Here is a 16451-nt window from a genome sequence, read left to right as displayed (position 1 = left end):
AAATAGAATCAAACATAGTGTAGTTGAGGTAGGAATTGATATAAAAACTGTGTGTGAGGAAATACTTCCTGACATTATACCAATGAATTCTACCTCCAATTTTATTACACCATGAGATGTAGGAATGGCTGTTTAAGATATTAAATTCTTCAATAAAAGATTCCTCTGTTAGATGAATTTATGCTAAATGCTTTCAAGTGGGGGGTGGAGGTAGGTCTCTGGGCACACAGGTATTTATTACATTTTATTGACTTAAATATTATTTCTCTGGTTGCATACTATTAAAGAAATTTGCAAGTCCTACACGCCATTTAACAGTTTTAGTTTGTGCTATGAGATATCACTGCTGGCAGCAATGGCAGCATTTACTGTTCATCCTACATTACTCTCAAAAATACGAGGGTGAGCTTCCACCTGAACCAATGCAGCCATTCATTTGAAAGTATTTCCATAGTGATGTTAGTCAAGGAGATAAATGATGTAAACCTACAACAGAAACAGTAATACTCTATATTTCTGTCAGGATAGTGTGTGACCTGGGTGGATAATAAAGAGAAAGGCAATACCAATGTGCTTTCTCTCCCTGTCCTTCTTGGTGATCAAGCTAACAGGTTTGTGAACATAGAACAGCCTATGCTCCAAGCCTACACCAGTATCACTCCCAAACTTTTCCTACGTTACATCGATGTTCTATGCATTGATGCTGCTTCCTGCACCCACGCTGAGCTCACTGACTTCATCAATTCTAACTTCTACCCTGCCCTCAAACATCTGATCCATTCCCAATACCTCCCTCTCCTTTCTCAATCTTTCTGTCTCTCTCTGGAGACAGTTTATCTATTGATGTCTTCTATAAACCCACTGATTCTCACAGCTGCCTGGACTATGCTGTATTTAAATGCACGTTCGTATTTGGAATAAACTGGATGAACTCGTGGTGCAATTAGAGATTGGTCGGTATGACGTGGACATCACTGAGTCGTGGCTGAAACAAGGTCATAGTCGGGAGCTTAATATCAAAGGATATACTTTGTATTGAAAGGACGGGCAGGAAGGCATAGGCGGCGGTGTGGCTGTGTTGGTTACAGATGGAATTACATCTTTAGAAAGTGGTGACATAGGGTCAGAGAATGTCAAATTTTTGTGGGTGGAGTTAACAAATTGCAACGGTAAAAAAAGATAAGAATCCTATAGATGCCTTCAAATAGTAGCCAAGATGTGGTGTTGAGATTGCAAAGGGAGCTGGAAAAGGCACATAATAAGGGTAATGGGACAATTATAATGGGGGATTCCAATATGCAAAGGGATTGGGAAAATCAGGTTGGTGTCAAATTGCAAGAAAGGGAATTTGTTGAATGCCTATGAGATGGCTTTTTAGAGCAACGTACTTAGGGAAAGGCTATGTTAGATTGGGTGTTGTGTAATAACGCAGATCTTATTAGGGAGCTTAAGGTAAAGGAACCCTTAGGAGACAGTGATCATAATATGATTGAATTCATACTGCAATTTGATTAGGAGAAGCATAAGTCACAAGTATCAGTATTGCAATGGAATAAAGAGATTTACAGAGGCATGAGAGAGGACCTTGTCCAGGTGGATTGGAGGGGGATACTGGCGGGAATGAAGGCAGAGCAGAGGTGGCTGAAGTTTCTGAAAATAGTTCACAAGTACAGGAAAAGTTGTTCTCAATTGGCAGGGGTAGGCAACTGTGACTGACAAGGGAAGGGCATACATGGTAGCAAAAGTGAGTGGGAAGTTGGATGATAGGGAAGTTTTTAAAATCCAACAAAAGGCAACTAAAAAGGACACAAAAGAGAAAAGATGAAATATGAGGGCAAACTAGACAACAATATAAAGCAGGATACTGAAAGTTTTTTCAGTTATTTAAAGAATAAAAGGACGGCGAGAGTTGATATTGGACCACTGGAAAATGATGCAGGTGAGATAGTAATGCGGGCAAAGAAATGACATATGAACTTAATAAGTACTTTGCATCAGTCTTCACTGTAGAAGACACTTGCAGTATACCAGAGGTCCATCAGTGTCAGGGAGCAGGACTGAGTGCCATTGTCATCACAAAGGAAAAATGCTAGGCAAACCAAGGGTCTTAAGGTGCACTAGTTACCTGGACCAGATGGACCACGTGCTAGAGTTCTGAAAGAAGTTGCTGATGAGATAGCAGATGCATTGGTTTTGATCTTTCAAGAATCACTCGATTCTGGTATGGTTTCGGAGGACAGGAAAACTGCAAATGTCACTCCATTCTTTAAGAAGGGAAGAATGGCAAAAAGAAAGGAAATTATAGACCAGTTAGCCTAACCTCAGTGGTTGGGAAAGTGTTGGAATCGATTATTAAGGATAACGTTTCAGGGTACGGAGACTAATGATAAAAATAAGTCAAAGTCAACATGTTTTCTGTAAAGGGAAATCTTGCCTGACAAATCTGTTAGAGTTCTTCAAGGAAATAACAAGCATGGTGGACAAAGGAGCAGCAGTGGATGTCACTTACTTGGATTTTCAGAAGGCATTTGATAAGGTGCCTCACAAAGCTGCTTAACAATATCCCATGCCATTACAGGAAAGATACTGGCATGGATAGAATGGTTAACAAGCTGGAGGCAGCGAGTGGGAATAAATAGGACCTTTTCCGGTTGCTGCCAGTGACTAGTGGTGTTCCTCAGGTGTCAGTATTGGGACCGCTACTTTTCACATTGTTTGTCAATGATTTAGATAATGAAATTGATGACTCTGTGGCTAAGTTTGCAGATGATACAAGATAGGTGGATGGGTAAGTAGTGCTGAAGAAACAATGCAATTGAAGAAGGAATTAGAGAAATTGGAAGAATGGGCAAAAACTGGCAGATGGAATACAGACTGGGGAAATATATGATAATGCATTTTGGTAAAAGGAACAAAAATGTGGACTATTACCTAAATGGGGAGAAAATTCAAACATCAGAGGTGCAAAAGGACCTAGGAGTCTTTGTGCAAGACTCCCAGAGGGTTTATTTACAGGTTGAGTGTATGGTAAAGAAGAGAAATGCAATGTTGGTATTCATATCAAGGGGACTAGAATATAAAAACAAGGAGATAATGCTGAGGCATTATAAGACAATAGTCAGGCCGCACTTGGAGTACTGTCAACAGTTTTAGGCCTCTTATCTCAGAAAGGATGTGTTATCATTGGAGAGGGTCCAGAGGAAGTTCGTGAGGATGATTCTGGGAATGAAGGGGTTACATATGAGGAGTGTTAAGCAGTTTTGGGCACATACTCACTTGAATTTAGAAGAATTCGGTGGTGGTGGGGGGAGAATCTCATTAAAACCTACCAAATGTTAAAAGGACTAGATAAGATGGATGTGGAGAGGATGTTTCCTATGGTGGGGGTGTCCAGAACTATAGGGCGCAGCCTCAAAATTGAGGGGTAACCCTTTAGAACAGAGGTAAGGAGGAATTTTTTTTAGCCAGAGAGTAGTGAATCTGTGGAATGCTCTGCCACAGACAGCTGTGGAGACCAAGAATGTGAGTATATTTAAAGCAAAAATTGATAGTTATTTGATTGGTCAGGGCATCAAAGGATATGGAAAGAAGGCAGGTGTATAGAGTTGAGTGGGATCTGGGATCAGTCATGATGGAATGGCAGAGCAGACTTGATGGGCTGAATGGCCTAATTCTGCTTCCATGTTTTATGGTCTTGTACCTCTTCCCACCCTGTCAGTTGTAAAAACGTCATCCCCTTCTCTCTGTTCCTCCATCTCCATCACATCTGCTCTCAAGATGAGGCTTTTCATTCCAGAACTAATGAGATGTCCTCCTTCTTCAAAGAAAGGGGTTTTCCTTCCTCCAACATCAACGATGCCCTTACCTGCATCTCTTCCATTTCGTGCACATCTGCCCTCACCCAATCCTCCTGCCACCCCACCAGGGATGGAGTTCCTCTTGTCCTCACCTATCACCCCACTAGCCTCCGCATCCAGCACATAATTCTCCATAACCTGCCATCTCCAACGGGGGGTCCAACTCCGCATCCAGCACATAATTCTCCATAACCTGCCATCTCCAATGGGGGGTCCACCATCAAGCACTTTTTTCCCTCCCCCCGCCACTTTCCACAGGAATCACTCTCTACATGATCCACTTGTCCATTTGTCCATCCCAACTGATCTCCCTTCTGATACTTATCCTTGCAAGTGGAGCAAGTGCCACACCTGCTCCTACATCTCCTCCCTCACTACCATTCATGGCCCCCAACAGTCCTTCCAGGTGAGGCAACACTTCACCTGTGAATCCGTTGGGATCATCTACTGTATTCAGTGCTCCTGGTGTGGCCTCCTGTATATTGGTGAGAGCTAATGCAGACTGGGAGACTGCTTTGCTGAGCGCCTACACTCAGTCCACCAGAAAAAGTGGGATCTCCTGGTGGCCACCCATTTCAACTTTACTTCTCATTCCCATATGTCAGTACATTGCTTTCTCACTTGCTGTGATGGGGCCACACTCACCTGGATGGTGCCAAGTTCCTTATATACTTATACACTTTATATAAGTATATAAGGAACTCAGCACCATCCAGGTGAAAGCAGCTCACTTGATTGGAACTTCACCCATCACCCTAAACATTCAATTCCTCCTCCATGGGCACATTATAGCTATAGGTGCGTAGCTGCCTACATAAGGCTGGAGAAGTGGGAGGAGCACCAGAGGAGATGATGGGCAGATAAGGAAATAATGTTCAATGTTTCTTGAACATTCTGGAACTTGGAGAGGGTTCCATCGCATTCCATCTCTTGCCTTGTATGTGGTAGGACTTTCCGGAATGGTAAATGGTGGGGTAAGTCTCTTGCCAAGACGCTCAGTTTCTGATTAACGCTGTAGCAGTGGTATTCTGTTGCTTAACCAGAGCAATTTTTAAGTTAAGTTTCTGATTAATAGTGAGCAGAGTGCTGATGGTGAAGCGGGGGGGGGGGGGGTTTAATACTGCTGAACGCCAAAACATTAGGACGGATAAGTCCCCGGGGTCTGACGGAATATTCCCCAGGCTGCTCCATGAGGCAAGGGAAGAGATTGCTGAGCCTCTGGCTAGGATCTTTATGTCCTTGTTGTCCACAGGAATGGTACCGGAGGATTGGAGGGAGGCGAATGTTGTCCCCTTGTTCAAAAAGGTCGTAGGGATTGTCTGGGTAATTATAGACCAGTGAGCCTTACGTCTGTGGTGGGAAAGCTGTTGGAAAAGATTCTTAGAGATAGGATCTTTGGGCATTTAAAGAATCATGGTCTGATCCGGGACAGTCAGCACAGCTTTGTGAAGCGCAGATCGTGTCTAACAAGCCTGATAGAGTTCTTTGAGGAGGTGACCAGGCATATAGATGAGGGTAGTGCAGTGGATGTGATCTATATGGATTTTAGTAAGGCATTTGACAAGGTTCCACACGGTAGGCTTATTCAGAAAGTCAGAAGGCATGGGATCCAGGGAAGTTTGGCCAGGTGGATTCAGAAATGGCTTGCCTGCAGAAGGCAGAGGGTCGTGGTCGTGGGAGTACATTCAGATTGGAGGATTGTGACTAGTGGTGTCCCACAAGGATCTGTTCTGGGACTACTTTTCATGATTTTTATTAACGACCTGGATGTGGGGGTAGAAGGGTGGGTTGGCAAGTTTACAGACGACACAAAGGTTGGTGGTGTTGTAGATAGTGTAGAGAATTGTCAAAGATTGCAGAGAGACATTGATAGGGTGCAGAAGTGGGCTGAGAAGTGGCAGATGGAGTTCAACCCGGAGAAGTGTGAGGTGGTACACTTTGGAAGGACGAACTCCAAGGCAAAGTACAAAGTACATGGCAGGATACTTGGTAGTGTGGAAGAGCAGAGGGATCTGGGGGTACATGTCCACGGATCCCTGAAAGTTGCCTCACAGGTGGATGGGGTAGTTAAGAAAGCTTATGGGGTGTTAGCTTTCATAAGTCGAAGGATAGAGTTTAAGAGTCGTGATGTAATGATGCAGCTCTTAAAACTCTGGTTAGGCCACACTTGGAGTACTGTGTCCAGTTCTGGTCACCTCACTATAGGAAGGATGTGGAAGCATTGGAAAGGGTACAGAGGAGATTTACCAGGATGCTGCCTGGTTTAGAGAGTATGCATTATGATCAGAGATTAAGGGAGCTAGGGCTTTACTCTTTGGAGAGAAGGAGGATGAGAGGAGACATGATAGAGGTGTACAAAATAATAAGGGGAATAGATAGAGAGGATAGCCAGCGCCTGTTCCCCAGGGCACCACTGCTCAATACAAGAGGACATGGCTGTAAGGTAAGGGGTGGGGTTCAAGGGGGATATTAGAGGAAGGTTTTTTACTCAGAGAGTGGTTGGTGCGTGGAACGCACTGCCGAAGTCAGTGGTGGAGGCAGATACACTAGTGAAGTTTAAGAGACTACTAGACAGGTATATGGAGGGATTTAAGGTGGGGGCTTATATGGGAGGCAGCGTTTGAGGGTCAGCACAACATTGTGGGCCGAAGGGCCTGTACTATGCTGTACTATTCTATGTTCTATGTTAAAACTAAGTGGTTAGATTCAGTAACTTGAAATGATCATGGTCTGGACACACAAAGGGAAAATTTAGCTGCCACTGATTTGTTCACAACATGCCTGAATTTTTTTCAGGTCTTGCTCCATCCAGGCACTGTCTGGCTCATTAGCTAAGGAGTTGTTAATGGAACTGAACGCTACAGAATCATTGGTTTCCAATAATGACCACAGTTTACAATGCGTGCACAATAAAATGACTATGTTGTAGGATTGACATATATTCCTTTAAAGCAGTTGGCAAACAAGTCAATACAATTATGCATGCACAATTCTCTTTTTAAAGAGATTAAACATTACAATTCTCTAAAGTAGTATTTGCAATAATTAGGAAAATTTATCAAGAAATTGTGTCACCAACAATGTATTATTTTAAAAGGAAAGAATGCATTTGATAAATTTTGAAAATCACTTAATTAGTAATCACTGGAGAATGTGCCAGATGACCATTAGACCACAAGATGAGGTGTGAAACAGTAGACTAGCATTATGAACAGGCTCAGGTTTATCCATATTTCCTTGTTATTTGCTCATTGATGTAACTGACAGTTCCCAATTAAGCAAGTCTGTTGGCACCAGAGAATAACATTGGCATCCTGAATGTACTCTCGTTAATTATCAGGAATTTGAGCACAAACTGGATTGACACCATTCCGCAACTTCAGGGAAATGGCCTTCAGACAAAACCTTAAATTGAGATCCCATGTCCCATCCCAGTAAACAATTCCAGGTTACTTTTGAAAGAACAAATGTATTATTGCAGTAATTATCTCTCATCCAAAAACTGTTTCTTTTCTGATTTTTCATATCATGGATCACAATGCAGATTGTGGGATCTTGTGGATAAATAAAACATATTGGGCTGACCTGTGGTTAAAAAAACCTGTTCTGTGAATGCATAGTGTGTTGTTTGATCTTTCTGACAGTCATTACCTCCAGTTTTTGTGCTCGCTCTTTGCTGAGTGGTTCCAAGGGGAAGTTCATATTGTTGTCATCTGCCAGAGAGCGCAGATCAAAGTAATATTTGGCATAAACACTAGCAGGAACATTAATATTAAACTGTAGCAACTCTAGGAACTGCCTTTCCATCTCATTCCTGTTGGGGAAAAAACACAAAATGAAAAAGATTTGAATAAACAAAGTAACCAATCCTCAATTTACTAATAATATGCACTTCTGGAAAATACTGCATTAAGCAAAATTCTATGAGCAGAAAAGGCTGGGTAAAATATAATGTGGGAGTTTCCCTTCCAGTATATTCCTCTGGGCAGAGCATACACCGCTATTTATTAAATCAAAGTAGATTCTTAAATTATGTACTCCAAAGAGTGGACGGCATCAAAGTGAACATTTTTTAAGTTGAGTATCTGTAAATCAAGGAACAGAATGCTTGATTAACAGATTATCAAAAACTTAATTAACTTCAACAAATAAGGGTCATGGGATGTGCAGACAAATTTAGCAAAAAGCCAGAAGTCAGCCCATTCCATGTTATCATTTGACTCATCTAAGTTTAGAGCTCTCAATATAGTCTGTAAATTTAACTAAATGCTTTCACACTCCAAAGCAACTTTACAAATGAATATCAACACTACTCAAGTAGCTGCTAACACGCAAGCTTCCAGTTGAAAAGAGCCACATGGTACTGGCACTCAAAGTCAGTTGACATGGCATTGTGGCAGAATTCCCTGCTGCAAGCAAGAAATAGGAGAGAAAAAGTAGTAGCAAAATCACAAGAGCCTGTAGAAGGGTTACATACTCATTCAGCTCCACCAAAGTATTAACCTTCTTCATCAAGGAACTTCACCTTTCTGGATGTGCCTTTTTCTTGATGCTACCATCAGGGAAAAGTTTAGGGCTCTTGATATAGCCTGTAAATTTAATGAACTAAATGCTTTCACACTCCAAAGAATTTAATTCACAAATGCCAGAAGACTTACATTCAATAATTTATAGTAATTTTGTTTTTGCACTGTATTGCTGCTGCGAAACAAACTTCACATCATTTAAGAATGATAATAAATATGACAGTTCCTTAAGGTAGTCGGGATAAGCTGCCACTGCCAATTAAATGTTCCAAATGACGTGCGTCTCAAATAGCCTCAGACAACCAAGTCCAGCTCCTGGCCTTCACATGTAGCTAAGTTACCAAGCCTGGGGAACTGTTTCTACTGACAGGGGAACGGACAAAAGCATGTTACTGGTGTCTTCAAAACCAGCTACTTCGGGCAGATGGGGCTCGTCATTAGCTGTGGTTGGCAGCTCAACTAGGAGAAGAAAAGCTCTGAATTTAAACCTCTGCTGCCTTATGGCTACACTCATAGAGAAAACCTCAGGAGTAAATCCCGAGGAAAAATCTTTATCTGGAGTCCTTAAGGCAGTCCTACGTTGAGTTCAATGCTGACTGACAAATCCTGTGACGCCGCTGGTGCCAAACTGTATCATGTCTCTGCTTTTCCTTTGGATTCCTCAGCTGCCTGGAGAAGGGAAGCTTGCTACATGGGCCACGGATTGTTTCCATATCGTACTGCCCTGTCTTACATATCACAAAGACAGCTGGGGTGCAACATCCATGGTTGTCTCTGCCCAAGGAGGGCCTTAATACATCTGATTCTGACCAGGCGATGCTACATAAGTGATTAGTACTTCAACTAACTACCTCTTTTATCTCCAACTGAGTTTCAGTTAACAGGAGCCAAGACTTGGAGCGACAGACACAAGAGTTTAAAAGAGGCAGATCTCAGGAGTTGCTGATTAGTTTCACATAATAAATCTCTGAAAGAGGAACGCTGACAAATTGTTGGTTAATAATTGAGCAGTTTATTAACAGCAGCCAATAAAAATAAGTTAGTCAAGTGGAGTAGCTATTTTTGTTATTTGCCAGTGTAAGAGTGGGAAGCTAAGGCTTTGACTCAAGAGGCTTCAATGTGAAGAAGTGAAATGGTCTGGTGTGGGGAATGCAAGCTGTTTTTTTTTTAAAAGGCTTCAGAGAAGGCAGGATGGTAATTAGGAAGATGGAATGCTCCTTCTGATGTGGGAAGTGATGGAACCTCATAGTCTCCCGGATAACTACATCAGTGAGAAGTGCACCCAATGCAGCTCCTGACAGACCAAGAAATTAGAGTTGGATCTGAAGGTATTCAGGATCATCTGGGAAGTGGAAGTCTTCATAGATGAGACTTTACTGAAGTGGTCTCACCCAGTGTACAGGCTTCAAATAGGTGGGTGACCACCAAGAGAAGTAAATGGAGTTCACATAGCTAGCAGCAGTATTAGGTTTTTGGTGCCGTCACCAGCAATGAGGCTCAGAGTGAAAGGGTGCAGTCAGTCAGGGTGATGGTGATCAGAGATTTCATAGTGAGGGGGTAGACAGGAGATTCTGTGACACAGAAGAGACAATAGGATGGTGTGTTGCCTCGCAGCTGCCAAGGGTTAAGGATATCTCTGAGCAGTCACAGAAAATTCTTGAAGAAAATGATGAGCAAGCAAAGGACATGATAATACAAAGAATATTAGTAGAACAGGGGATGAGGTCTTGCAGAAAGAGTATAGGGAGGTAAGTAACAAATTAAAATGCTGGACCTTGAGTGTAGTGATCTCTAGATTACTCCTGGTACCATGTGCAAGTGAGTCCAGGAATAGAAAGACAGGCCAAATGAATGCGTGGATGAACAGCTGATGCAGGGATAGTGATTTAGGTTCTTGGATCATAGAATCATAGAAAACCTACAGTACAATACAGGCCCTTTGGCCCACAAAGCTGTGCCAAACATGTCCTTACGTTAAAAATTACCTAGGGTTACCCATAGCCCTCTATTTTTCTGAGCTCCATGCACCTGTCCAGAAGTCTCTTTAAAAGACTCTATCATATCCACCTCCACCACCGTCACTGGCAGCCCATTCCAGGCACTCGTCACTCCTTGCGTAAAAAACTTACCCCTGACATCTCCCCTGTAACCTACTTCCAAGCACCTTAAAACTGTGCCCTTTTGTGATAGCCATTTCAGCCCTGGGAAAAAGCTCTGGCTATCCACACGATCAATGCCTCTCATCATTTTAGACACCTCTATCAGGTCACTTCTCATCCTCTGTCGCTCCAAGGAAAAAAGGCCGAGTTCACTCAACCTATTCTCATAAGGCATGCTCCCCAATCCAGGCAACATCCTTGTAAATCTCCTCTGCACCCTTTCTATGGTTTCCACATCCTTCCTACAGTGAGACGACCAGAACTGAGCATAGTACTCCAAGTGGGGTCTAACCAGGGCCCTATATAGCTGCAACATTACCTCTCGGCTCCTGAACTCAATCTCACAATTGAAGAAGGCCAATGCACCATATGCCTTCTTAACCAGGGACAACATCCGCAGCAACTTTGAGTGTCCTATGGACTCGGACCCCAAGATCCCTCTGATCCTCCACACTGCCAAGAGTCTTACCATTAATACTATATTCTGTCATCATATCTGACCTACCAAAATGAATCACCTCACACTTAGCTGGGTTGAACTACATCTGCCACTTCTCAGCCCAGTTTAGCATCCTATCAATGTCCCAGTGTAACCTCTGACAGCCCTCCACACTATCCACAACACCCCCAACCTTTGTGTCATCAGCAAATTTACTAACCCATTCCTCCACTTCTTCATCCAGGTCATTTATAAAAAAAAAATCACAAAGAGCAGGGGTCTCAGAACAGATCTCTGAGGCACACCGCTGGTGAACGACCTCCATGCAGAATATGACCCATCTATAACCACTCTTTGCCTTCTATGGGCAAGTCAGTTCTGGATCCACAAAGCAATGTCCCCTTGGATCTCATGGCTCCCTTCTCAATAAGACTTGCATGGGGTACCTTATCAAATGCCTTGCTGAAATCCATATACACTACATCTACTGCTCTACCTTCATCAATGTGTTTAGTCACATCCTCAAAAAATTCTATCAAGCCCTTCAGGCACGACCTGACTTTGACAAAGCCATGCTAACTATTCCTAATCATATTATGCTTCTCCAAATGTTCATAAATTCTGCCTCTCAGGATCTTCTCCATCAGAGTGGGGGTGTGTGTGGGTGGCGTGGTAAGAGTGGGGGTGTGTGTGTGTGTGTGACGTGGTCAGAGTGGTGGTGTGGGTGATGTGGTGTGCGTGGGGGTGTGAGTAACATGGTCAGAGTGGGGGTGTGTGTGGGTGACGCGGTCAAAGTGGTGGTGTGGGTGTGTGACGGGGTAAGAGTGGCGGTGTGTGTGTATGACATGGTCAGAGTGGTGGTGTGTGTGTATGACATGGTCAGAGTGGGGGTGTGTGTGTGTGGGGGTGTGACGTGGTCAGAGTGGTGGTGTGGGTGACGTGGTCAGAGTGGGGGTGTGTGTGTGTGGGGGTGTGACGTGGTCAGAGTGGTGGTGTGGGTGCGTGTGTGGGTGATGTGGTCACCTCCTTCCCACTTTCTGCAGGGATCGCTCCCTATGTAACTCCCTTGTCCAGTAGTCCCTCTCTACTGAGCTCCCTCCTGGCACTTAATCCTTGCAAGCAGAACAAGAGCTACACCTGCTCCTACACCTCCTCCCAACGCTACTATTCAGGGCCCCAAACAGTCCTTCCAGGTGAGGTGACACTTCACCTGAGAGTCTGTTGGGGTCATCTATTGTATCCGGCACTCCTGGTATGGCCTCCTGTATATCGGTGAGACCCAACATAGATTGGGAGACCGCTTCACCAAGCACCTACACTCCATCTGTCAGAAAAAGTGGGATCTCCAGTGTCACCCATTTTAATTCCACTTCCACTGTCACAATGAGGCCACACTCAGGTTGGGGGGAGCAATATTTTATATTCCCTCTGGGTAGCCTCTAATTGGATGCCACGAATATCGATTCTCTAACTCCCGGTAATGCCCCTCTCCCAACTTCACCATTTCCCATTCCCCTTTCCTTCTGTCAGCTTATCACCTTGTTTCCCTATTGCCTCCCTCTGGTGCTCATTCTTCTTGTCTTTTCTTCTATGGCTTTCTGTCCCCACCTATCAGATTCCCTCCTCTCCAGCCCTTTATCTCTTTCACCAGTCAACTTCCCAGCTCTTTACTTCACCCTTCCTACCTCCTAGTTCACCTATCACTGTGTGTTTCTTCCTCCCCTCCCTTCTAAATCTGACTCCTCATCTTTTGTTCTCCAGTCCTGCTGAAGGGTCTCCGCCCGAAGCATCGACTGTACTCTTTTCCATAGATGCTGCCTGGCTTGCTGAGTTCCTCCAGCATTTTGTATGTGTTGCTTTGATTTCCAGCATCTGCAGATTTTCTCCTGTTTGTGATGGGAGTAATAAGTAGTCAATGGCTTTATCTGTAGGTGTGGGCACGTGGCCAAGTGGTTAAGGCATTGGACTAGCGACCTGAAGGTCATGAGTTCCAGCCCCAGCCGAGGCAATGTGTTGTGTCCTTGAGCAAGGCACTTAATCACACGTTGCTCTGTGACAACACTGGTGCCAAACTGTATGGGTCCTAATGCCCTTCCTTTGGACAACACTGGTGTCATGGAGAGGGGAGACTTGCAGCATGGGCAACTGCTGGTCCTCCATACAACCTTGCTCAGGCCTGCGCCCTGGAGTGGAGACTTTCCAGGCACAGATCCATGGTCTCGCAAGACTAACGGGTTTATCTGAGAGGTCATGTTTGATGAATCTTCCAGTTTTTCCAAAAAGGCAACTAGTGGGAATAGATGAAGGTATGGTTGTGGATGCTGTCTACATGGACTTTAATAAGGCATTTAACAAGGTCCTGCATGGCAGGCTTATTGGGAAAGTTAGGTCACACTGGATTGAGATGGAGCTAGCTTGATGACAGGAAGTAGAGATTGATTCAAGGTCAATTCTCTGACTGTGTTGGGACCTCTGTCATTCAATTATGTGTGTAAATGAGTTGGATGTGAATGTACAAGATTTTTAAAATTTTTACGCATTGAGTGCTGCTCTTCTATTTTTATTCTTTTTTTCTTTAATTGGGTTCTTTCCGGTTTCTTGCTTTCTGTGGTTACCTGTGAGCAAACAAATCTCAAGGCTGTATAATTTATACATTCTTTGATAATAAATGTACTTGAATCTTAATGTTACTGAATTAGGGGATCTTGTTGATAATGAAGCAGGTAACAATTACAAAGAGATCTTGATCAGTTATGGTGATGGGCTGAAGAATGGCAAATGGATTTCAACTTGGGTAAGTGTGAAGTGATATATTTTGGATAGTCAAACCAGGGCAGGGGTTGCACAATGAACGGTAGGGCACTGATAACTGTGGTGGAACAGAGGGTTACAGTAGTTCAAGTGCACAGTTCGCTGCTAGAGTGCATGGTCAACAATTTAAAATTTTTAATTCAGGTTTCAGCATGCCTTCTAGAATTTATGTTCAAGTAAATAATCTGGAATTATTTCCAAAAGTCATTAATAATGATGACCACAAAACTACCATTGTACAAAAAAACATTTGACTTACTAATATCTTTCAGTTGGGTGGTGGGAATAGCAGAAAGGAAGATGGGGAAAGAAGCTGGAGTCAATTCAGTATATAACATTGACAGCATTAATGATTGCTATATTTGCTTTAGGCAAGAATATCAAGAGGAATAAAATCAAAATAGGTAACTGGAGTTAAGATACCGATTAGTATGAATTGAATGACAAACTAGGGTCTGAATGACCTAAACCTTCTTGTTCCAAATGAAAACATAAATTATAAAATTGTAGGCATTTTCATAGCTTAGACCTCTCCTAGCTCCATTCTCAAATTATTCTGAACACAACAGCGAAGGTTTTAGAAGATCAATCAGTTTAGCCTCAGGACATACTACACAGGCTTCTCAAGACACTGTCCTATACCCAAACACTTCCAGCTGTTTCACAATTAACTTTCAGTATGAAACCAAGTAAGGAACATGGATGTCCATTCACAACTTTATTTAATTCACATCTGGGTGCCATGGTAGCATAGTATTAACATGATGCTATTACAGCTTAGGGCATTTTAGAGCTCAGTTTAATTCCAGCACCATTCTGCAAGGGGTCTCTGTACGTTATTCCTGCAGGTACCTCGGGTATTCTGGTTTCCTCTCACACTACAAAGTTGTACCAGGTAGGTTAACTTGTGATTGTGATTAGGTTAGGGGTAGTCGGGGTTAAAGGGTTGCCAGGGCTGTAAGGGCCTACTCAGTAAGTAAATAATGTCTTGCTAAGTAAATAAATAAACCTGCTCAAAAAATGGAACAATTTGTGTCAGAACGCAGCAAGTCCTGGATGATAATCAGGGTATGGGCAAGTAACAACTGTACCACATAAGAACCAGTCAATGACTTTCTCCAATAAGAGGATTCAGTAGGCTCTATTTTTTATTCAATGACATTCTCCTTTGTTGATTTACCTGCCTTCAGCACATTGAGGATCAATATTGACCATATAAATATTAAGGCTAAATAACAAAGTCAAAAGCTCAAACACTGAAGTGTGAGATTCATCTCTCAATTCCCCAGCCTTTCCACATCCTACAAAGCAAACCCTTCAACCACCAAGGTAAAGCTGCCTACTTGTTACATCTCTTCCACTGTGTAAACATTCAATCTTTTGTCAATGGGTCCAGTCTAAAAGACACATTGCAGCAATTCACCAAAATTTCCTCCACAACACTACTTAGTCTTACAATATTTACTTTGCCAAAGCAAAAAGCAACAAAATGCGAAGACGGCATCAAAGGAGTTCTTTTTTCCCCTCAGTCAGAGGGTGGTTAGAACTTGGAACACACAGCCCAAAAGTGGTGGTGCAGGCAGGTACTCATAAAATTTGAGTAACATCTAGATGAGCACTTGAATTCCAAGACAAATAAGGCTACAGACTAATTGCCGGTGAATGGGATTAGTACAGACGGTAACTTGATGGTCAAGATGGAACATGATGGGCCAAAGAAGTAGCTTTTGCACTGTACGACTGTGACTCAGGAAGTTAATGAGCCATAAAACACAAGTCCACAATTACTTCTTGAGTAACGGGGGCACTTTCAACTGAGAACTCTAGAGATTTCGAGCTTGTACTTCAACTTTCTAATGTATGAGATGCATGCGGTAACTAGTATCCTATTGTATAATAATTTTGCAATAGGATGGCAGTAAAGGCCATGCAGCAAAGGGAAATGTAAATATATGCCAAGATAACTGCCTGATTTAATAGCACAGAACATTAAGGTTGCAATCACAAGATGAAGTGAGGTGACAATAATTGAACATCCACCACATAAGCTTCATACAAAAATGCCTTGCCCTTTAAATTGATCGTTAACAAAAACAAATCTAAGGAAAAGATGTCAGTCTTCCATCTTTTAATAATATAGCATCCCTACAGCAGATCAAAAGGATTCATATGTTGTGCATATCAGAGCCACTTTCACCAGGATCATAACAGACAGAGATTTAGTGGGGAGCGAAAAACATAGACATATATACACACATACACAACACACAAAGGGTTTAGCCAGTCACCAAGGCAACAAATGGACTCTCAGAATACTGCTGTTATCATGTCAGAGGATGAGGGCTCTTGAACCTGCAGAGACACATTACAGAAAAGGTTTTTAACAGGAGGCTGCTCTTCGTTATGCAACAGGCTAATACATAGGTAGCATATCGCAAGAGTGCTACACTTCATTGCCCTTGACATCTGCAACCATGGAAGCTGCGCAATTCTCAATGAGTTTTATTAAATAATTATCTTAAAATGAACCTCTGCATCCACTTACTCTTATCTTTTATCAGCTTCCATTTTTAATGAAGCTGAACAAAGGCACCAATGCAAAACAAAAACCAGCCTCAACATTTCTCAATTCATTTGTCAGTCATTTGGCATTCAATCC

At 42.8% G+C, this 16451-nt stretch overlaps 1 protein-coding gene across 2 annotated transcripts in view; it reads right to left on the bottom strand.

Moving 5' to 3' along the window:
- ccnyl1 (cyclin Y-like 1) overlaps positions 1-16451 on the bottom strand; it is a 103422-nt gene that overhangs the window by 10374 nt on the left and 76597 nt on the right. For both annotated transcript variants that reach the window (XM_072261303.1, XM_072261304.1), the window contains one exon: positions 7509-7671. In XM_072261303.1, the coding sequence (XP_072117404.1) occupies positions 7509-7671 (163 nt within the window). The remainder of the gene's footprint in view (positions 1-7508; positions 7672-16451) is intronic.

This window comes from Mobula birostris, chromosome 6 (genome assembly GCF_030028105.1).
Source record: "Mobula birostris isolate sMobBir1 chromosome 6, sMobBir1.hap1, whole genome shotgun sequence".
Lineage (NCBI taxonomy): Eukaryota > Metazoa > Chordata > Chondrichthyes > Myliobatiformes > Myliobatidae > Mobula > Mobula birostris.
This window is presented reverse-complemented; position numbering and strand designations above follow the sequence as displayed.